Source organism: Dinoponera quadriceps, unplaced genomic scaffold, assembly GCF_001313825.1.
Source record: "Dinoponera quadriceps isolate SergipeBrazil2010 unplaced genomic scaffold, ASM131382v1 scaffold566, whole genome shotgun sequence".
In the NCBI taxonomy this organism is placed as follows: Eukaryota; Metazoa; Arthropoda; class Insecta; order Hymenoptera; family Formicidae; genus Dinoponera; species Dinoponera quadriceps.
The window spans coordinates 488,299-510,823 of NW_014555972.1; the positions used below are offsets into that span (position 1 = coordinate 488,299).

Consider the following 22,525-nt stretch of genomic DNA (forward strand, 5'->3'; position numbering starts at 1 on the left):
AAAATTAAAGTTTCTACTTTTATTCGTCATCTAGTCACAATATATGTATGTATATAGATGTACGGTCGACATAAATAATCAAAAGGAATCGTACTTTAACCGAGATTAAAAAATGTTTGGCCGAATAAAAACTGTGTTTGCGTAAGTCTTCTGCTGATAACAAACGAAAGGGAAGCTCTATATATATATTACGAGTTAGTGCGAGAATGGCATAAGCGCAGCGACCATCGGAGCACAAACGGCAAAAATCAATGACGATTGGCGTTGGAAACGTGTGTTGTATGCGAGTACGCGTGTATTGTTTATTATAAAGTATCTAGGTTTCTCGTATGATTATACCATTCTTGATCGATCTTACGTGTATGCTGCTTTTTTTTAACTTTCTTATTACTGCTTTTTTTTCTTTATGTATAAATATGTGTTGTTGTTAAGCCGCGCAAACCTCGTTTGTTTAAAGTCCTTGTTCAATAACAAACTGACGTTTGCAACATCCTTTGTTTTCCTTTAAAGTAAACAAAAGAGTCGAGTTTACAATGTCCGTGTGTGTGTTCTTATCTTCTTCTTTTTTTTTTCTCTTACCTCCTCTCACACTTACAAGCTAAACCCTAAAGCTGCACTCTTATCGTTCACCTAAGTGTATTGTACAAATAACTAGCAGTCGACGCGAGAGAGACTGGTTTGCTCGCAAGTACTTGCTAAACCGTTTACATTCGTGACATCGTGTATAAAACTCTATTGGAGTACATGCTTACAATGGTAATTCTTACTTTTCCCATCATTTGTTTATGCGGTAATAATAAGTAATTATCACTTTTTAGCTCTCTAGGCCACACAGTTTGGTTGCCGAAAGTTTTCTGCTCAGCTGCTGTTTTACGCTTAAAAAAACCGCAGTTCTGCAGAGTATAAGTCTGTGGAATCGGGCAGGACCCGAGAGGCCAGCTGGGTTCATCCTCACTAGACCATTACTGTCTGTCCATGCTCGAAGCTTTTCGTTAATCTTCCTCGTGCATACACGTATATATTCACGCCCAATGTGTGTAGGGCCAGTCAGCTCGATAAAAAATACAAAAATACAGCAACGTAACGGAAAACGGAAAATTTCCCTCGCACTTTTTCGCTCCTCTCTTACTACCCCGTTCTTCTTCTTTCTCGCGATTCCTTTCTCCTCCACACGTTGGACCTGTCTCGTTCGCACACGTAGTGTCGTTTAACGCTGCCGAGCTTCTGTTCTTCTTAGAGCACTCCTTCGCTTCTGCCGTCACACAGAGAGAGAGAGAAATCCGGGACTTCTCCTGCCAGCTTGCGGTGAATTTCGGGATTTTCCGGGTAATTTCCTTGTACATTTCCAGAATTGTTCGGCCAAACCAACGTATCCGAAAGATTGGTTGAATTCACTGCCAACAAGTTGACGCGCGTCGATGTCGCGCGATAACCGCGTCTCGTTTTGACTCTGTGCTGAGAAAGCAGCGTCGGGGAACGACTTCGAGATGATCTTTCCTCGCCTGACTCCTCCCCTCTCTCTCGCATTTTCGTCTCGCCGACGCCACGATAAACGTTCGAAGCATGCTCCACGATTGCTCCATCCGCAATCAATCGGTCGGCTGAGATTGTTCTTCACGGTCCTGCGATCGCGACGCGAGCTGTAGTATTGTCACCACCGTCGGTTGCTCCTCCCTCTCTCTCTTCCTCTCCTCCTCGCTCCCTCCGTTCTCAGTGGATAGCGACCGGACTCTGTTGGACGCACACACCAACCATCGGGCTATCCTCTCTCTCAGGATCTCGCTGATTACCAGTCGACACTGTCGATGGCTGTCTAACCATCCCGTGCGTGTCGGTCGTCGAGTAGCCGTAGTTGTAGAAGTTCTGCTGCTGAATCATCGGCGAGGTCATCATCGCAGGCAAATGGGGTATACCGGGAAGAATTAGGCTATTGTACGATCCGAGAGAGCTCTGTATCAGGGAGCTGTCCATGGACTGCATGGACATCGGGGCGGACGATGCGGGCACCCCCCCGGTGGCTGACGACGTCGACGGGTAGCCCGTTGTTATGGCACGTCGACCGCCCGAGTGACGGGGCGAGGACTCGCAGTCCATCGGTTGGTAGCCACCAGGTAGACTCGACGCTTGCATCTGCAGGCTACTGCCGCCGCTGCTGCTGCCGCCGCTGCCCTGTCCCGACATGGTTACCAGTCCTGGGACACGGAAAAGAGAGGATAGAGTCAACTTAGGCCCGGCGGCGGATCTCAACATTAATGCCATAATCCATCCACGAGAAAAAAAATACCGCTAACTCGAATTACAAATCGGATCTCATTAAGGGAATGAAAGAAACAAATCAAATCTCAAACGTCTACAGGGGCATTTGCATTTGCAGGCAATAGTCTCTCCACCGCTACCACCTCCGTTTCACGCGTTCGCATATTCCTGGTAAAAGGACGACGAGAATAAGAGGGTTGTGTGATAGATCTCACTCTTTCAACAGCGGACGCGCCTCGTACATAGATGTATGTTTGATATATCGAGATTGTTAGTTTTTTTCTTCTCGGCCCGTGCGTGAGAGAGTTTACTGCTGCCGGTAGAAATGAATATATATATATATTTTATGTACGCCGCGGAGTGATTCGCGAAATGTGTCTCGCGCGACGCTCCTGCGACAATTCTACGTATTTTATCCGCTGTGAGAGTTTATCCGTGTAATGAGTGTGTTTCAATCAGAGTTACTTGAGCGATCACGCTGTAATATATGCACATTACAAATGATATATTTTAGAAGATGTGGGACTGCGATTCTTTTAGTCCTTTATCGTTATGTCATCTCGTGGCCGACGGGCTCTTTTCTCAATGATATATGCAGCAATTAATGTCTACGTCAAAATTTGTGCAGCTGGGGCAATACGTTGGGATAAACTTAAGAAGAGAGATATACACGATAGTAAATATATATATGTACATACTGATGGACAAGACTCAATTTCACAGAAACGTTAAGATTTTTATGTCCCATTTACAGCACTGGCACTTATAAAGTGCACGACGCAAGCAGCTAAAGCATGCATAAAAAGAATAAAAAAAAAGAACGAGGAGACGATGAAGTGACTTTTCTACAAAAACAGAAATTCGCTCAACACAGATGCAGTATATATATATATATATATATATATANATATGTTCTGCGATCGCGCGAACAATTGTGCCGAACATGACATTCGCGTTCATACAAGGCGCTCGGTTATTTTTCTCGATCGCGGGCAAAAGCAGACCCGGCAGAAATTAGAAACATATTCCAGCGGTGACATGACGCTATTTCATTGTCCTTACGTTCTAAGATAGAGTTCATCGAGAAAGGACAGCCTTATGTGTACAATAATGAACAATCGGCCTCGCAGTAGACATCATGTAAGTCGGAATGATCGCATGGTCTTTATCAAGTTCTTGGTGGCACGGGCTAGCAATGTAAAATCCGTGTCCCAAGGAAAGAAGAAGTAAAAAAAGAAACGAAAAAAAGAAAAAACAATTAGGGAAATTGTCTTCAAGCAAGCAAGGCTTCGCGCAAATATATCCAAGGCCAGGATATGATTATCAGGGACATCGTTAGTCTTTTAGCATGTGTAGGATTGTTTGTTAGACAGAACTTACTTATGTTAGTAAGTAAGATTAGGGTTGGGGCCTAGGACAGGTCGTCGCCGCCCCGCGGATACGACAGTCATCGAGCCACGTATTGTCCCCCCATCATATCTACGGGCAACAACAACAAGTATCGTTTAGTTTGCGCAGAAAATAAAAAGATACCGTTAAAAAGAGGGATCATGATCGGTCGCAGAATCAAGCGTACATATCGCAACAGAACTAACGTTCAACAATGCAGTGCAAGTATGATCGACTAATGCTATACCGAGTATAATTACCCAATTTATATAATCTAGTTTTTGGAGAGAACGGAGAACAAAAAGGAGAAGGAAAAAAAAGAAAAGAAACAAGACGAGTCGAAAGATCCTTCGTTTCACGAGAGAGAGAGAGAGAGAGAGAGAGAGAGAGAGACTATGAGAGAATTTCTTATTTTCTGCACAAATCAAAACCTTCCTAAACTGACAACACAACAGAATTCTCTGCCTCATAAGTTTTCTTTTTCGTCTATATATATATATATATATAATACCTTGTATTCGATTACTCAAAGGTTCTCAGAAACAGCTCAGAGGTTCATTAGCCATCAAAATTTCATTAAGTTCACTTGAGCAAAGGACGGTCGATTTTCGCATGATCAACTCTCCGGATGATAGTACGCGATTAATCTAATGCGGTCTGAATAGAACACGTGACACTGCAGAGTGTTAACACCTGTCTCTTTGTTGTTACATTTATACAATACTATCTATGTATAAGTGGTGACGGTGAATGTAGTGAATTCTCTTTCTACAGCGGTACCTAGTTCAGCTGAAAAGATGAGCTTACAAGAGACTATATAGATTAAATCGCCAAGTGATGATGTGACAATAATCAAGTATGATATATCAATATATAATGATAAATGATGAATGAGATCAAGCGACATAGAGCCATATTTTCGTAAGATCATGTCTCTCGCTGCGATTAATCGTTTAAAAAGTACACTTATATCGTGACATAATGCAAAACCTGACACGTTTTCAACTTTCAACACCGGTGGAAGCCGGTGTTTATTAAACGAAAATCAAGAGACAGTCGCGAGATAGTCGCAGCACATACACACACACACACGCGCGCGCGCAATACACACTCGCATCCACACACACACACACACACACACACACACACACACACACACACACACACACACACACACGCGTTAAATGTGCCGCGAATTACGAACAGTGAGACGGCTCGTTAAAACCGTTGAAAACCTGCCAGTTTCGGAGGAACCCAGATGTGAAGCATATAAATGCGTATCGTACTTCTCTCCCCTATATGTTACAACAATATCTCGCCGAGATCGGGTGGCGGCGGGCAACAGTTAAAGTCTTACCGTGATCCTGGCTCATCGACACCACTGCCGGACTCGTGCTCGCACTATTAGCAGCAGCGATATTCGTGTTGGTCCCCTCATCGGCTGTCCTTTTAAAGAAGTTGTGCTGAAGCGCGTAATACGGCGTCACCCTCGTCTTCGGGTCGAAATCCAACATCCGTATTATTAGGTCCTTAAACTTGAGATAATCGGAAATCGAGTGACCCGGTTCCCCTATCCTCCTACCGCCCGGACCGCCGCCCTCGACACCTAGAATTTCGTGCAAGCGCCTCGTGCCGGGAGGTTTGTATTTTTTACCGTCCTTGGACTTTTTCAGCACGTACGAGCCATCCGTGGGGACTTTGTCAAAGTACTTCCGCGCCTTGTGCGCTTGGTCCAGTATATGTTTCGGCGGCATTCCTAGTACTTCTACGATTTTGTTCATTTGATCGACCTGTAAGACGAAGTAGAGATAGATTATGTCACACATCGAGCACAAGACGAGAGAGAGAGAGAGAGAGAGGAGACACGCGTACACGAACGAGTCATTCGCCGCAGCGAACGAGCACGGCCATAACGGTAGCGTCTCGTGCTATTAATGATTATCGAGAGCTACGCGGGGCGCGAGTTTTTCAAAAACGACTCGTCGATCACAACGACCCGTCGTTGACCTTACCTCGTTGGCCCCACTAAACAGAGGTTCCCCCGTGTGCATTTCTACTAAAATACATCCCAGACTCCACATGTCTATCGCGAGGTCATAAGGTATTCCTAATAGGACTTCCGGAGATCTGTAGAACCTGGACTGAATATACTGGTATATCTGCAAGCAGCCAAGGAGAAAAAGAAACGGCGAGTGAAACGGTGGCAAGGGCGGCGAGCAGGAGCGACCATGCCGGCCGATATCTTCCGTGATACCTACTCTTTGTCCAAGTTGACACGAACTACCGAAGTCGACTATCTTTATCGCACTTCGTTTGGGATTGCACAAAAGGATGTTTTCGGGTTTCAGATCACAGTGAATGATGTTCAATTCCGGCGTAGACAGGAACAAGAGGGCAGTACACAGTTGCTGTGCAAACTTTCTCGTCAAGTTCAATGACACTCCTCGGAAATTCGTATTTCTAAGTAGGTCATATAGATTATACGATAGCAGCTCGAATACCAGACATAAGTGATTCCGCCACATAAAATGCCTCTTCAGTTTAACTGCAACAATCAGAGGAAACGGGAGTCGTTAGTCGTCACACGCCCTCGTCGCGCGCCTCTCGCGTTCTGCGTACCTATATAATACTTGTTGTCGGTATCCGCTCTGTTCATCATTTCCAATAGCCTAACTTCGATTTGCGCTTGATTTAGAAAAGGCTTCTTGTTCTTGATGATTTTTATTGCCACTTGCGTTTGCTCCTCGTGGTCGAACGCTTTTACTACTTGGCCGAAACTGCCTTTACCTGCAAGTGGAAAAGACGAATGAGCGCGCGCTGAATAAAGGACGAGCGGGCGAATTGCCGGGATAAAACGTGATATTCCAGTGTCTTCTTCTCAGTGAAAAGTCCCTGATACCACCGAGCCATGGAGTCGTTAAAAAATTACCGAAAGGTGTCATTTTTCGTTTTTTTAAGAAAGCGAAGATGACTGATTGAAAATTACAGCGGTGCTGCAGTTCCGGTAAATTACACCGACAATATTTGCTCTCGTGTCTCACCTATTAACGAATCGATCTCGTATCGATCGAGGAACTTTTCCCCATTCTTGATGATATAATCGTGATTATCGTCATCCCAGCCGTCGTTGTAGAGTTTCCTCTCTTTTTTATGCGAGCCATCTTCCCCTTGCATCTGCTGAGCTCTCCGTTTCTTCTTCGCATAATAAACCTGGAAGGAAAAAAAAATTAACATAATTATGAGCGAGCTCGCCGATATATCGCCGGAGTATCGCGAGATCTCATCGGGATTACACGCTAAATGCAAAGCCGTTCGATAGCCGCGATCGCTCAATTAACGAGACAGTTGTGCGTGAGGGTAGTTCTACACATTTTTTTTACTTCTTTCAACACGTATAACCACGGACCGTTAGTTTCATGCGATAATTATCGAATTACACCCCTCCCCCCGATGCGACATCTGTCTACATTCGTTATTTTCACCCCGTCACTTTTCGACGACGTGCTACACGACAGTGTCTCACACCACTTATTATTATTAGAACGTTGTAATATTTATTAGTTATTGCGCGATGTGTATTAATAAAGTCAGAAGCCCTCGTCGAAATCGTGTGATTAAAGGGAATAATAAGAGAAGATAATTTTTCGTCAATGCAACCGATTGGCCCTGAGACCCTTCGCAGTCGGCTCATCCGTATCAATCGACTGGCCTCGTGAGGTCGCCGAGTAATGAGTTGCATAACGAACTACGCGACCCACTATATTTGCGCAGGTACGATGCAGAGGTCCATGACGTTTCGCGCGAGATGAGGGGAGTGAGAGAGAAAAAGAAAATACGAGAGAGAGAGAGAGAGAACGATCGATCCGCTCATACCTCTCGCGGCGAAGTCGCATTACCGCGAGAGTTCGCGTTCGTCTGAGAAACGCGCGCTGGTCGAAACGCCGCCGCCGCGATTATCCGTCCTAAAAAGCATCGTATAATTCGCCGTAAATATCCCGTCTACGAGGCGCGGAAGGTAGGTAGGTGGAAGGAGCAACGGCGGCGGTAGAAGGGTGGACACGGGCGGGAGGGCAGGCAGGGGGAGCAAAAGGGAAAAGGGCGCAGAATCCGATCTACCGCCTCGTCCAGGAATCGATATGCGACCACGTGAAAACCACGCCGCCGTTCGTAACGAGTACTTCTCGTCTCGCGCGCCCGTCGTGCGAAGTACGAAAATCGGCGACGCCGACTACTGCGTCGAGCGGCCGTTGCTGGATTTTCGCTCGGTTGGCCGTGCGGAATTTTTCCAGAACGTGAGGAAAGGGAAAGGGGCAGCAGCAGCAACGTTGGCGGCGGTGGCGAGGGTAGCGGGAGGAGAGAAGCCGCGGATCGGGTAGGACGCGGTGGTTGTTCGGTTGGCACGCCTCCACCGGGTCATCGACACGGCGATGGTCAGCGCTGTATCGGCGTCTAGTTACTCTATTTCGGCATCGATTGTACGTCGAAGGAGTACGAGGAGTGTACCCGGCCGCGCGCGCGGCCGGCTAATGAACTCCCGACTCTTTCGCGGTGCCGCCGCTGCCGCCGTCGTCGCCGTGAGGACAGAGGGGCCGCGTCGCGGTCCCGGAAGCGAACCCGCCGTGTGGCTGCTGCTCTGCGCTTATTTTTGACTTTGGCTCGATTTACAAAAAGGAAGGAACGAGGCGAGCGAATAGATATCCGCGGTGCGCTATAAATCCGGCGTAGAGCAAGAGGGAGAGAGAGAGAGAGAGAGAGTCGCGTGCGAATAGTTTAACCCCGCTTGCGAGATCCACTTGCGTTCCCGAGCAAATCGCGTTCCTCCGTCTTTTGAATTTTGCGACGGTCCTTCTCGGACGGGACGAGGATAATATCGGAATCCGCGCGCACAAAGGCACCCTCCGTCTCTCACGCGGAGAGAAGAGCCAGGGCGGACGGACGGTTCTCGCGCGAACGAAACTTTCGTATGTTTATAAAGGCAGCCGTGAAACGCGGTTTAAACTTCACGGCTAGTCGCAGGCACGATTCTTCTAAGGAGAGATATAGAACACCGGCGTGACCTTATTTCGCAGTGTCGTATATAGGTTAGTCGGAAATTTAATTCGCACGCGCGTAACGCGCGAACTTCTATCGGCCGATCTCACGACGCGATTCTGGACGGGGAACTTTTTCGGTACCGCCGTTGGGAAATAGCCCGGACGTGGGGATTTATTGCTGGCGATAATACGAAGATCACGCGAGCGACCGTCGCTTTTTCGCTTTATGGCGCCGCCGTGCGCGCGTGCACCGTCCGGCTCTTGTGTATTAATTTCTTTCTCGACCGCTTCCGCGAACACCAACGTGCGAGGCGAGAGAAAGAGAAGGCCGGGGAGGAGGAGAGAAGAGGAGAAAAGAGAAATCAGAAGTCATTAAGAGAACAAGGCGCTCTCGCTCGTGCGTCCGCTCCGACGAATCGAATTTGCGAATCGAAGACACTGATATATGTTCCTTATATTCTCTTTCTTTCTTTCTCTCGGCATCGTCTGCGCCTACGATGATAGGCACACAGACTCCGAATCCGTCCACACGGTGGCCCCGAATGAAAACACCTCCGATCGAGGTCCAAGCGTCGTTCGATTCGTTTCGGCCGCGTGGGCGAGCAGAGGAAACCGGTATGGGCGACGCGAATTCATCGCAGGCTCCGCGATTTTATTGTCCGGTCTCTCTCTTTCTCTTTCTCCCTCACCGTCACGAGCAACATCGCCAGAACGGCTGGTTGCCACCGGGTGGTGGTGCCCACCCCCGCCAGCTGAAACTCTTGTCCGCCCGCTCCCTCTCTTTCTTCACGCTCTTCACTCAACTTGACTATGGCGCACTATAGCCGACTATCGTAGTGGCATAGCGACACCGAAGCAGGAGGAAGAGGGAGAAGAATGAGGAGGAGAGAGAGAGAGAGAGAGAGAGATGAATGCTTACAGGCTGCTGAAAAGTTATCTATATAAACCTGATATCATGCTAAGGATTCAGAAACGAAAGGAAAAGTTTCCGTAAACACGAGTCCGGAAGGGATTTTTCTTTGAGTTATAAACTGTTTCTTTCTTCCTCTTTCACCTTCGCTCTCACATTCTTCTACTCTCTCGCGCCAACCTTCTTCGCACATGAGCGCCTTTCTCTATCTCTCTCTCTCTCTCTCGTTTCTGTTGCTATGCGCGAGTGCATGAGACCGGCCCCATATGGTGCTCTCGCCACTAGCCTCGCCAAAAGCAGCCCAGGACCACTATGAGTAGCGAGCAAGAAAGAGAGAGAAAGGAGGGGACAAGGAGAGCTAGAGCGACGCTAAAAGCGTGACCGGAAAGGAGGCTGATGAAGCTTACAAAAGAGAGAGAGAGAGAGAGAGAGAGAGAAAGAAAGAAAAAATAGCGAAGATGTTCGAGCGAGACGGAAAAAAGGCAGAAGAACGACCACGCTTACACAGGCTGTTCCGCCACTGCTGCCGCCTCACCGATTCTTAGTGGCGAATCCCCCGTCTAATTTGGAACCGATATTTCCTCAACGAAAATGCTGAAACACTGATAGCTCGTCGGTGGCCGACGATTGAAGAAACGTCTCGCGAATCAATTTTAAGTCTGCACGAAAACATTAAACGACAAAATATTAGACGGCAAAACCGTGCTTTTCAATTAAAAGACTCATCCACGTGAGACTTTGACGAAATTTCAACCCGAATCTCAGCCACGGCATCGCGTAACGATAAAGATCGGAAAGTCGTGCGAAAACGACGGCCTTGAAGTTCCCTTGAAACCCCCACTGTGGTAACATCGATTCCGAACTGATCAAAGAATCCACACCATCAGACGCAGACGCGGTACGCCGGAGTTATCCCGAATACGAAGCTACAGGAGTCCCTTCCTGTGTGGGAAGAAATGTCAGTGCGCGAGAGCGGTAAGATTGCGGTCCGCGCGAGCACGTCATTCTCGACCGATGCTTGACTTGTCGAAGCCTTCGAGCGGATTAGGCCAAGGATAGGGCCGTAAGGGTTGAGGACGGGAGAGGGTTGAGTTGTCCTTACAACTACCGTTCCCGGTAGTGTCGTTATTGCTTCTCCGGACCGCGATTCCTGAACGAAGCCGCCGACTTGCTCTGAGAACTCGTCCCGGGCGCCGGTTGTAGCGCGTTTCGCGTGTTTGTATTAAGAACGAATCTCATTAAGCGGACTTTCGTACTCCCTTCCTCCCTCTCGAAAGGTTCCTTGAACAATTAAACGTTTTAAGAAGCGCAAAATCGCGTCGAATTATCTTCGCGAAGGTGTCCCAGCAAAGTTAATTGCAATGCGATATTCCTCCGACGCGAGTAACCTCTGCGCTTTTCGTCTACCGACGTGATTTATTCGAAACGGCCGAAAGCAGTCGCGACGCACAAATTTCAAGGTGCATTCATTCATAATTATTACGGCGGTATTCTATCGGATATCGACGTGTTACTCTCTTATGATTGGGACGCGCGTTAGCGAAGAACGAAATAACGGCTCTCTCATAACAAGCCGCGAGTTCTAATCTTTTTCCAAAGCGGGATGGTTCCCTCCTCCTCCCCCCGTCTTTAACGAACTTCCGCTTTATGTGCGACTTCGCGACTTGTTCGCGAAAGGGGGTCTCGGCGCGTTATTTAAGTAACGAGGAATGCCACGTCATCGGACGACTGCGAAGCCGTTATGAATGTCCGCCTCGGCGAAACGAACCGCCGTACAGGACTCGGAGAACGTAAGAAGAGACAAATACGAGAGGTAAGAAGGGAGAGATGACCGGAGGGAGAGGGAGGGGGGAGCAAGAAAGAAAAAGATAAGGAGGGGGGGGGGGGAGTGAGAGAGCAAGAGAGAAAAAGATAAGGAGGAGAGGACTGGAAAGGACGGTTAGGTAGATAGATAAGAAAGAGACAGGGTCGACCTGAGGTATCCGGGCGCCCTTGTACTTTAACGACGACACAGATTGAAAGAGCGATCGGAGGGCCGAAGACATTATTTGACATCTGACATCGATTCGAGCATTGAGCCGGTGCCCTGCAAAGGGTTCACGGGGACCGGTGTCAGAAATGACCTTGTGCAGCCTCGATCCGATCCTGGAGTAAGAGGAAAGAGGAAACCGTAGAGGAGGAGGCGAACAAGAGAGATGAGGGAGAAGATGGGCGAGTGAGAGGCAGATGGAAGAGGAACGATCAGGACTACTAGCCGAGTCATGAATGAAGTGACAGACGAAACGAGAGAGAGAGAGAGAGAGCCAACTACGGCGGTTGTTCCACGACCTTCCGGCACGTCTGCATGCCACTTCTTCCTCCTCGTGCCTCGCGGACGGAGACGCTCGCGAGACGACGCTTGACCGGAGTCATATGTGAAATTTTTCATCGCGCCGATCGGTTCTCATCCGTGCGACGTGAGTAACAAGAGCCCCGCTCTCTTCGAATACTTGAAACTGTCATCAGCTCCGTGATTCCGAGATCTCGAGAAGCAGATCACCGTGAATCATCTGCACAGCGAAAAGACACCGTGACTCATGAGGGTTCCGAGAAAATCGATCGCTTTTTTTGTGAAAAGGGAATTTTTCAAGAAGCACGAAATAACACCAGCTCATTTAACACGTTCACATACGCGGATCCGCAAAAAAATTTGTTTGATTTAGTAGTAACATAGTGATAAAGGCATATAAATGTCTATAATGCTGACCAATTATATACACTTTCAAAAATCATGCTTTAGGACCATGGTAGGAGCCTAAAAAAATGTAGTGAGCAGTGAACATGTTAACTCGCCTCCCTTCCGCCTCTCTCTTTCGCGAACGCCTCGTTTCATCATCGCTCCTGCGCCAACGGTCTCGGAGGAGGGGAGCCCCTTGCCGTTGAAACAAAATCCTTTTTAAGACGGCAGATTTATTTTCCAGCCGAGGTCGTCTCTCGGACGAGTCCCGCTTTCGTTCGAGCGGACTCGGGGCCCCGACGCGCGGGGCGCCGGCGCGCGTCAGCTCGGACCTGCGGCCTTTTCTGAGTCACTGAGCTCGAGCAACGGTCAACGGAAAGTTTCGGCACGGCCAGACGACAGAGCCGATAGAGAAGAGCGACCGAATGCCAAGGAGAGAAAGAGACCGCGCGCGAGAGACACAAGTCAGCGTCGCATCGCGGCTGTGAGCGCCGTGCCGCGTCATGCCGCGCGCAGTGCCGCGCGCTTAATCCGCTCGAGAGCGAAATTACCGTCGGACGAGATCGGGACAATGGCTCAGGAGTTGTAGGTAATTCCACGGTAATTATCGTTCGCGAGCGAGCGAGCGATTCGCGAGCGAACGCGTCTCTCGTCGGGGCGGATTTTGAAAATCTGAGCGCAAGCCGGGGAGCAGCGAGAAGGGGAGGGTTTTAATTTATCATAGCGGTCGAGCGGCGTGATAAATTAAAGCCTTCTCTCTCTTCTTTCTCGTTCTCTTCGTTCCGCTTCTCTTCTCTTTCTCTCTCTCTCTCTCTCTCTTTTCCTCGCCTCTTCTCTTCACTCTTTCCCTCGCGTCCTCCTCCGCCGCGGTTGCCGGCTATGATTTATTCCGCGAGCGACGCGCCAGTGACCGCGGCGCGCATTCTCGAAAAATAAACTCGGCCGTGTCGCCTCTAATTAGCGGCGTGAGTAGATTTGCACCGCGTATCCGACGAGAGGTAATCTCGAACGGCTCGCTCCGGCTATCGTTCCCACGATGCTCGAGGATTTCGGGGCGACCATAACTCTTATCGGTACACCTCCGCCGCCCAGGACACCTTTTTCGCGCTCTATCTGAGTCGCGCCTGCTACCGACATCGTTAAGGACGGAACAATCGGGAAAGGAAGGTTGAATTTGAGAACATCGGGAGGACTTTAGGGATAACGGAGGGACCGCCCTCCTCGACGAATTCGGCTGTGTGCAAAAATTCTGGACAGCTGAACCGTTCCGCTCCTTCGTTTTTCGCCCGCGCGTAGACGAACAGCGTAGACGAACAGCGGGAGTAGATCGAAGTTTCAAGGACGACAGCCGAGCGGACTCCGCCCGGAAAGGGGACCACGCGGACTACTAGTCTCTCTCTCTCTCTCTCTCTCTCTCTCTCTCTCTCTCTCTCTCTCTCTCTCTCTATCGTCATCCCTTTGTGCCGCGGGCGAAGCCGTCGCGAATTCGACGGTAGGTTCCGGAGTGCGCGAGATCTCGACTCGGGTAAAATCAGGGCGAACTTTCACGGGCGACATGAAACGAGGAGTCCCCTCGACGACGACGATGACGACAACGACGAAGAGGAGGAGGAGGAAATGGCTCCCTTTCCGACGACGCGCGCTCTCGCCGCGCGCGTCTTCGCGAGGAAAACGCGTAAATCGTAACGCTTAGATGCACATTAAGCCCATCGGTGGACATTAGAGAGAGACTTTATTCTAACCTACTTGCGTCGCGAATTTCACGGATTCGCGCTGTGAAAACGTTCGTACGTTCGTTCGTTCGTCTCCTCTCGCGCGTTTCACTTTGAATAGCGATTATTACGATACGGCCGTGCGTCTCGTTTTTCCGGGATCAATCCTCGCTTCGACGAGAGCGAGCCTCGAAATTCGAAAACCGAGATCGTCGGCGAAATTGAGCGCTCGCCCTACATTTAAAGTGATTGGTCCGTAGAGTGCCGGGTTTTCAATTGCGATAATTAAGAGGATAATCCCCCCCCATAAGTTTATTATTTACTGGAAACAGATTTTCTTATAACTTTATTTAACTACCTAGGTAATAAATACTAATTTTGAGCGAAATTAAGACAAATATATACATAATATTACAAATACGGAGATATTATTTTATTTTTCTTATTAATGCTTTATTTATACATCAATTGAGCTAGTAGAGATGCATACATAATAGAAAGTGGTACATAAATATTTAAATATGTACATACATCGCGACGTTACTATAAATTGTAAATTTCCTATGGCCATATCTTCAAAACAAAATAGTCAAAAATTCTGCAAATTTTGTATAATATTTAATAATATAGATATTAGATAGACATTATATGGATATTATTCTATTAATATAGATATTAATCTAATATCACAGTAGTTTTTCATAAAAATCTTAAATGTGTTTTAGAAGAAATTAAAAATAGAAGTTAAAAATAGGACATTAATCTCAACATATATAAAAAGTGTCATCTTCACTTGCGAATATCTCAGCTTCCAAATAGTCGGTCGTTTTTTAACTCTACAGAAGTCCAGATAGTATTTCTATAGTATCAATATACAGCTAAAATTTAAAAGAATACCTAAGAAAATGATTTGACGAATTATTTTAAATCGAGGGAAAATGCGCGATATGTATTTTTGAAAATAAAGGCATTGTCTCACATTACACCTGTGAAAAACAGGTTCTTCTATGCTTTTGTACATGGCCGTATCACACGGTGGGGAAGGAAACTCGTTTTTTGCAGGATATACTGAAATAACAAAATGAATGAATCGTCGCCGAATTAAGTGCGCATCGAAATTCAAATGTGATTGTTGCTGAAGATTATATGCGGGCGCACGATAAAGCATATTTAATGTATGAATTAAGATGAATAGGGTATTGCGCGTTGTTCTTAAATGAACGATCACTCGACCGTGACTGTCGGGGAGATTGTACAATTTTTCGATTCTCTTCTTGCTCTATTTAAGACGGTATCGCGTCGAATCCCCGGCCTGGTTGCTTCTACTTGAACCTTTCAAAAGAAAAGGGAATGTGCAATTTTTGCAGAAATATATTGTTTTAACATTCGTTAGGAAGTTACAGAAAGAACGAAGTAAGAAATCGTTTCTCTCTCTCTCTCTCTCTCTCTCTCTCTTGCGTGGCAGCTTAATGTCATAATGAGCCTAAATCCATCATTGTTAGCAAACGATATTTCAGCCGAATAACCGAACGTGATCGGTGAGATTAAGAGGATAAAGTTCGCGAAGAGAGTTTTCGTACAAGAGGATACCCTCCTCCTCCTCTCCCCTCTTCCCGTTCGCTCGCCGTTGCATCGTCCCGGTTAATTTTTGCCTTCCATTTCCGCTTCTGCCGTAGAAACACCTTCCTGCCTTTCCTCCGACGACGGTGTGTTCCGTGCATCGCATAATGCAACGGCGCGCGCGAGAGGGTTGGCAGAAGCCGCCTTTAAGGTGCTTTCTCAACTTCTACGAAGTCCTTGATGGTGTTCCAGCCTGTTTTCGGCCAGGCTCGCTCGCGCCGTAATGCGAAAGAAATATTCAAGGACTCTCGGACGCCGAACGCGTCGGGCCGAAAGAAAATGCAGAAGTTGAGGCGAGGCCGCTCCGCGGAGTCTCTCTCGTGCGAATTAGCGGCCGCGCATTTCTTCTCCAGCCTCTTAACAGCGCCGTGACTAGTCATTTTTGCGCCCGGGAAGAAGCGTACCGGCGCGTTTCCTTGTTCCGTCCGACCGTTTGTCCCGTAGAGTGGCAGGAAATCGTACGCACGTTTTCCCGAAAGATCACGTCGATCCCGCGAGTGTACGATCCTTTCGGATCCTCGCGATAAATTCCGCATTCCCGCGCCTTCAGTCCGTCAGCTCTCTCGCTTCGTCGGTGTGCACAGGCCTTTACATTTACGTACACACGGGACGAGCGGATGGCATCTGGGTCGTCTTTAATTATTCGCGAAGCTATTCTGACTTGTGACGAGCGCCCCGAGCGATGGGATTCGATTCCTCGTTGCCTTCCCTAACTTAACGCGCGACCTACGTGCGTCCCCCGGTCTCGTGAAATTGCCACGTATCGTTCGCGATCGAGCGGGTTCCGCGCGCGACGCAAGGTAAACGTACTAATGACCGGTCATTAGTGCATTTACCTCTCGTGTCGGCGTGATGATCAATTTTTTGTCCAGAACAAAACTGGATTCTCCTCTCTTTCGCTCTTTTTGTCGCAAGTTGTGCCCCCCCCCCTCCCCCAGCAGAAGCTTATGCTTCATGAAATTTATGGATCGCTCTCGCGTTGTGTGAGTATTCTTTCTCCCCTCACGTGACCAATGAGCGTCGACTGACGTTCGACGCGGGCCCGTCGTTCCGGGCTCGAAAAGGGACCGCGGTGGTTGCACTTTAGACCCTCGTCGGGTCAAGTTGCAACCGATTTAATTTCAAATTTAAACGCTGTTTGAATTTAAATTTAACCGGTACTCTCCGCCGCCCGCGAATCCACATTACGTGTGCCGCACAAAATCCGAAATGGCGTGACTATAATTAAGACTCTTTCTCGTACCGCGCCGGAAGTCGCAAACTCGCGCGTCGAACGTTTTGCGTTTTACCTTGCGCCAAGCTGACGTTCCGAGGCGACGCGCGACACTTATGTTCTCTCATTATAATGCAATTATACGTACGACGAATGGCACACGGAGAAAAATAATTTGCCGGCACAGTAAATTTCACGCTGTCGCGGCAAAATCCGTCAGTTACTTTATGGATAGCAAAACGATCTGTTGGGAATACTAATTGCCATTTGCTGAATTATCTTGCTGAATCTACAAATTATTTTTACTGTAAGAAACGGCAAACTAGCGTGTCCCGAGGACGAATTTGCTCAGTGGAATATTTTCGAATACTTTCTTCCTGGCAGCAAAACTCCTCCCGCTCTAATTACGAATAATTTGATAATTTTGTTGTGCTAGTTAAATTTTACCGCTGCCACGACAAATATCTAGCAAACAATGATTCCGCTGCAACAGTAAAATTATTTTTCTCTATGTATTTTCGAAGTCTTACATCATTTTCATGATAACACACACACACACACACACACACACACAAAAGTGCATACATATATACATATATATATGTATAGTGAAGTCAACAAATTTACTGGCACAAATAAGTACATACGATAGGCAAAACCTGTAATAAGGCAATAAAGACTGTACAATTGCTGAAATTGTGATTCGATTTAACGACAATGGTGCACCAGAATTAGTGCGCGATCGATAATAAGGTTGAAACATCATTTTGCAGAAAGTGGCTCGCGGCGCGAAATCGACGCGAAATTCGCCCGGCGCTTCGGCGAGACGATATTACAAATTCTACGCGGAAAGTATGAACTTTTAGGGAGTGGCGGCCGTGCCCTTCAGTGAAAGATATCGGCTGATTCTGAAGGCTGTCGGGGAGGAGGAGGAGAGATAGATAGATAGCGATAGAGAGAGAGAGAGAGAGAGAGAGAAAGGGAGCTTTCAGACTATTTTCCCCGCCGCATCTTGCAATCATTCTTGCTCCTTTTTCGCGTCTGTCTCACCAACAAGCTCGCCCCGTGCCGCTTCGATCTCGCAAACTCACGAAACAAAGTGCCGGCGCGGTTACACGGCACGGACCGACAGTTTTTCTCTCGTATATATGCTAAATATTTCGCGGTCTTGTCCATTGTTTCTCCACTGCGCGAATTGATTTTATTGGCTCCGACCGAAGAACGACGGTGCGCCGGCTTTCGCGGCGCCCCCCCCCCCCCCCNGCGCCACGGAATCGCGTGTCCGTTGCGCACGTCGTTGCCGATGGGTTATAACGCACCGCGACGACAATCGACTAAACTCACATACTTCCTTCTTTTTTCACGAGATCAGCAAAAGTCGGAGTAAGTCGCGATATTCGGGCACGACGCGATAATTCGCACCCCTCTCGAGGATCGTGAAACGTTCGGGAGGACACGGAGGATAGACGCGCGAAAGATGCGGGGAATACCGCCTGTAATTTTGAAGACTTCGTTGGATAAATGGACATTCTCATTCGCGCATCGCGTAATTTCTAATCCGGAGAGGCCGCCGCGACGTTTTATCGTTACGCTGGTTAGGCCGGCGAGAGGAGGTAGAAGGAAGAAATTTCGTTCGCATTTCTTAACGACACACTCCGCTTGGGTTAATACTAAATATCGCGGTAATGCACAGTGATCATAAATACTTTGCATGATGTTACCGTGCCGCTTGAAAATAAGTGTGCATGAAATATTCAGCGGGGTCGAATACGGGGCCGAGCTATCTTGAAACATAACGTCGGGCCGGTACGTAACGTCGTTGCATTTTATCGATATCGCAATACACAACACACCGCGTCGTTGTCGTCGTCGTGCACGTTATATAGCGGCAACACACCCCTTGATTATTTTGCGTTCGGTACATAGATTGGAATCTCTGGCGTCCACCTAAATCTATTATTACCCCGCACGTCAGCACCGTTATAAAAATTACAACGTTAAAGCATGCAACAGGTTTACAGCGCGTCACGCGCGCGTTCGTCCGGTAGAATCCGGCGACGGAAGGATCCGCGCCGTAGACGCCGATACGTTTCGTCGCTTTTCAATCCGCGACGAAGAACGGGGAAAATAAGAGACGAAGAATAGGGCCCGCTTCGAATACTCGAAACTGATATTAGATTCGAAAGTGCGTCGAAAACGAGCGGAATGCTCCCTCGCTGCAACTTTCAGCCGCTCCGAAGAGAATAGCGAATTGTTCGAGGGAACGATTCTCCGAGTCGAAAACTCCCAGAGCCGCGATAAAATTCCTCGACGATTCTCCGGGCGTTTCTGCGGGCGCAAAGGATCAGCTGACAATCTTCCAGGTTCGCCAGGAAGAACCAGGTACTTCTCCTCCTCCTCTTCCCGATAACGGACTCTTCGGTCTGTTTTTCCCGCCAAAAATAGCTCCGAAATATGGAGACCACCCGCAGGACATCGCGATTAAGAGCGCCGGTCAACGAGAGAAATATCCGAGAAGCACGACGCGATAACGACGACGAGGAATACACACGCTCCAAGCGAGGGTCCTGCGGGGGTCCTGCGGGAGTCTCGGATTTTCCACTCTCGAGCCGACCTCGACGATTAGTCGGTATTGCTCTTTTTCCCGGAGGTCGCGATTCCGCGAATAATCGGCGCGAGCTTGCCGAGAGGAGGACGCCGGGGCGCGGCGCGGGCAGCCGGCGACTTCGGTGCCTGGAGACCGCACCGCTATGGACCCCGGACAGGCAGTCGGCACGGTTGGCACCTAAGCGCATAGCTAGTCGACCTGCATCCACGGATATGCAGGATTCCGGCGTCGATGGACCTCATACCACTGGAATGCGCTGAACGAGCTACAGGCTCCATACTCCTTCCCGCCCTCTCCCGCTCCGTCTCCCTTCCAGTTCATCCTACAATCAGCCGTGGGGCTCCGGCACGCGCTTCTTCTGCTTCTTCTTCTTCCTCTTCTTCATCCTCGCTCACCTCGTCGACCTTTCTTCATCTTTCCCTCTCTCTCTCTCCCCCTCCCGCCTCTCACCTGTTTTCCCCTTTTCTTCGCTCGGCCTTCTTACCGCTTACCGGTTACCACTCTGGATGTGTTAATGGCTTTGGCCGACCACTTGGGTTACCAAGCGCGAATCTCGTGTCACTCCGCACTGGGGACCCTCGGGTTCTTGACCGTTCTCGGGCCGACCGGTCGATCGGTCGATCACGAAAGGCGCGCGCGATGGGGAGCTCTTAGAGCCCGAACAAGGATGATACGTGCGTACGCGCGTTCTCGCGTCTGGCTGATTGCCGATAATCGATGCGTCACACGCGTCGTCGTTATTTTTCTCGAAGTCAGATCGGCCAGCGCTCTCTCTCTCTCTCTCTCTCAGGTGTCGTTGCGCTTTTCCGATTCCGCGAATAATTTCGATCCGACGTGGGAGATTTCAAGCCGACGGACATATCCGACCTCTTCGTTTCTCACGTCTCCGCGGCCTGATTGCATTTAACGCGCGCGCCGCACTGACGTTCCCCGCGTGCGCGCGCAAAAGATCACCGGTGGAATTTCAGCGGGGAGAGAGAGAGAGAGAGAGAGAGAGAGAGAGAGAGAGAGAGAGAGAGAGAGAGAGAGAGCAAAGCGCACCGTCCTCCCGAGTGCACGCATTTCGACGGCAAAGCACGCCGCTTTTCGAGATTACCGCGGTAAGTGGTACTCCGGTAATAAGGCGCGACGTGGACTCGACCTCATTGAGAAGCGCCGTGCATTTTCGGAAACACTCCCAGCAATTTTGAAAAACGGCACTTTCCTCCGATTCCGCGGCGCATCCGTCCGCATTCCTCGCCCCGCGCAAGACGAAGGCACGAGGTACCGCGCGCGGGGGCGTTCGCACGCGACGATCTCGCCCCGCTTCCGCGCAGCAACCGAGTCGAAACGGCGGGGAGTGACTTATCCGCGAAGAATTCCAGAAGAATCGGCCAGACGAGGAGGAGGAGTCCAGTCACGACGAGAGGGTCGGGCGGACAAACGGACGGACTCTCCCGCATATTCTGTATAATTACGTATCGCCGTCGGTCCATAAATAGCGATGCGACGAACGGATCGAGAGACAGGCCGCGGCTTTATTGCCCCTCGATCGCGTTCGATCGCTAGTCGGTCGCGCGCTATATCGTCGTGGACAAATAGAATTACGGCGCCTCAAGGACCGCGCAACGATTGATGACGCACCGTTCTCTCTCTCTCTCTCTCTCTCTTCTTCTCTCATAATGAGTTGATAAAATGCGCGCTTCGCGACATAGTAGCACGAGCCCGCGGTTTTATCAATTCAAGACACACGCGCGTCTCGTTGATAATTCGCTCCTTGAGAAAACGGAAATCGCGGAAATCTTGTGCGACTTTCCTCGTCGCACGGGCCGCCTCGATCTCGCAATCGGCGAGACGCGCGGATCGATCGTGTGACCCAATGCGAAAGATAAAATCGGCCGAATGACTCAAATTGCGCCAGTGCACAGAGAAAAAGAGTTCTCTGGATTCGATACACGTGTTTGCTTGCTTTATTCCAGAGGTCAAATTTGTTTCAATTAAAGGGATTTTATTAACCCGTTACGCTCGAGGTCTTTTTCGCTCGAGCGAACTCGAGAGGAGTTTAGCTGCTCCCGCTTATTTCATGAGGGCTAGGAGTAGACTCGTGAAGCGATATTCGTTAGGCCAAATCTAAATAAACACCGTTATCGCTCTATTTGCCGCCTCGATCCGAGTGGTGCCTGAGAGGCACCTCTCGAGCGCAAAGGGTTAAATCCAAAGAAATCTTCGTCACCGTGTGGAATTTCTTCGAGATAATCAGTCAATAAAGCTCTCACGATGTACAATCGTAAAAAAAAAAGAATTGTTGAGGAAATTGTGAAGAAACTCGAAAAAAGGGGAAAAATAATAAAAAACAATAGCAAATAAAAGCAAAACATTCTAGTCTTGTAGCGAAGGAAAAGATATGAATTTTCCGTCCTTAGTTTTTTCGTTATTCTTTTTTTTACACTTAAATAAAGTGTCATCGTTCAAGTAATATTTATTTGATCCAAGTAAAATGGTTATTCCTTAGCTAATGCTTACTAGAAATAAAAAAAATAGAATTAACTATGTATTATACAAATAAATAGATATAATTCTTATATTATAATATTACGATTATTTCCTATCGTATGAATAAACATTTACTTGTATGTGTTCAAATAATTGTGACAAGTATTACATTCATAATATTGAAAATGTCAGAATTTATTCTTAGAAAATTACTAGAGAAAAAGACCTAAATTTGAAACCACTAGGTTTCCTCAGTGGAAAAATAATATTACATAATTTTAGTAAATATTCTCTTAAAGTTATGGAATCAATTGTACATTTGTATTCAGTAATTCAATTATAAATCAAAGCATTATTGCGTTCAGGCATAATTACTACAAGCTACTATTAAAATACACTTAAATTGACAAAAATATTATTTAATTTAAAACGAAAAACAAGTAATCACGTTTAATTCCAGCACATTTGTTTTCCCGTGTGATTTTTTCGAGATATCGCACGAGCTTAACTGGCCGCGACATTTTCGCCACGAAGGTACCTTTCCGTTACATCCCGATTACGCGAGCGTCTCTCTCCCACGCACTTAATCACGCCGC

At 48.1% G+C, this 22,525-nt stretch overlaps 1 protein-coding gene across 1 annotated transcript in view; it reads right to left on the reverse strand.

Moving 5' to 3' along the window:
- The window catches only part of LOC106746292 (serine/threonine-protein kinase minibrain), a 54,030-nt gene continuing 31,505 nt past the window's right edge, over nucleotides 1-22,525 (reverse strand). The window contains exons 3-8 of the mRNA XM_014622734.1: nucleotides 6,687-6,855; nucleotides 6,265-6,432; nucleotides 5,904-6,190; nucleotides 5,658-5,804; nucleotides 5,003-5,435; nucleotides 1-2,192 (exon numbers count right to left, since the gene is read on the reverse strand). Coding sequence (XP_014478220.1) covers nucleotides 1,711-2,192; nucleotides 5,003-5,435; nucleotides 5,658-5,804; nucleotides 5,904-6,190; nucleotides 6,265-6,432; nucleotides 6,687-6,855 — 1,686 coding nt within the window. The 3' untranslated portion in view covers nucleotides 1-1,710. The remainder of the gene's footprint in view (nucleotides 2,193-5,002; nucleotides 5,436-5,657; nucleotides 5,805-5,903; nucleotides 6,191-6,264; nucleotides 6,433-6,686; nucleotides 6,856-22,525) is intronic.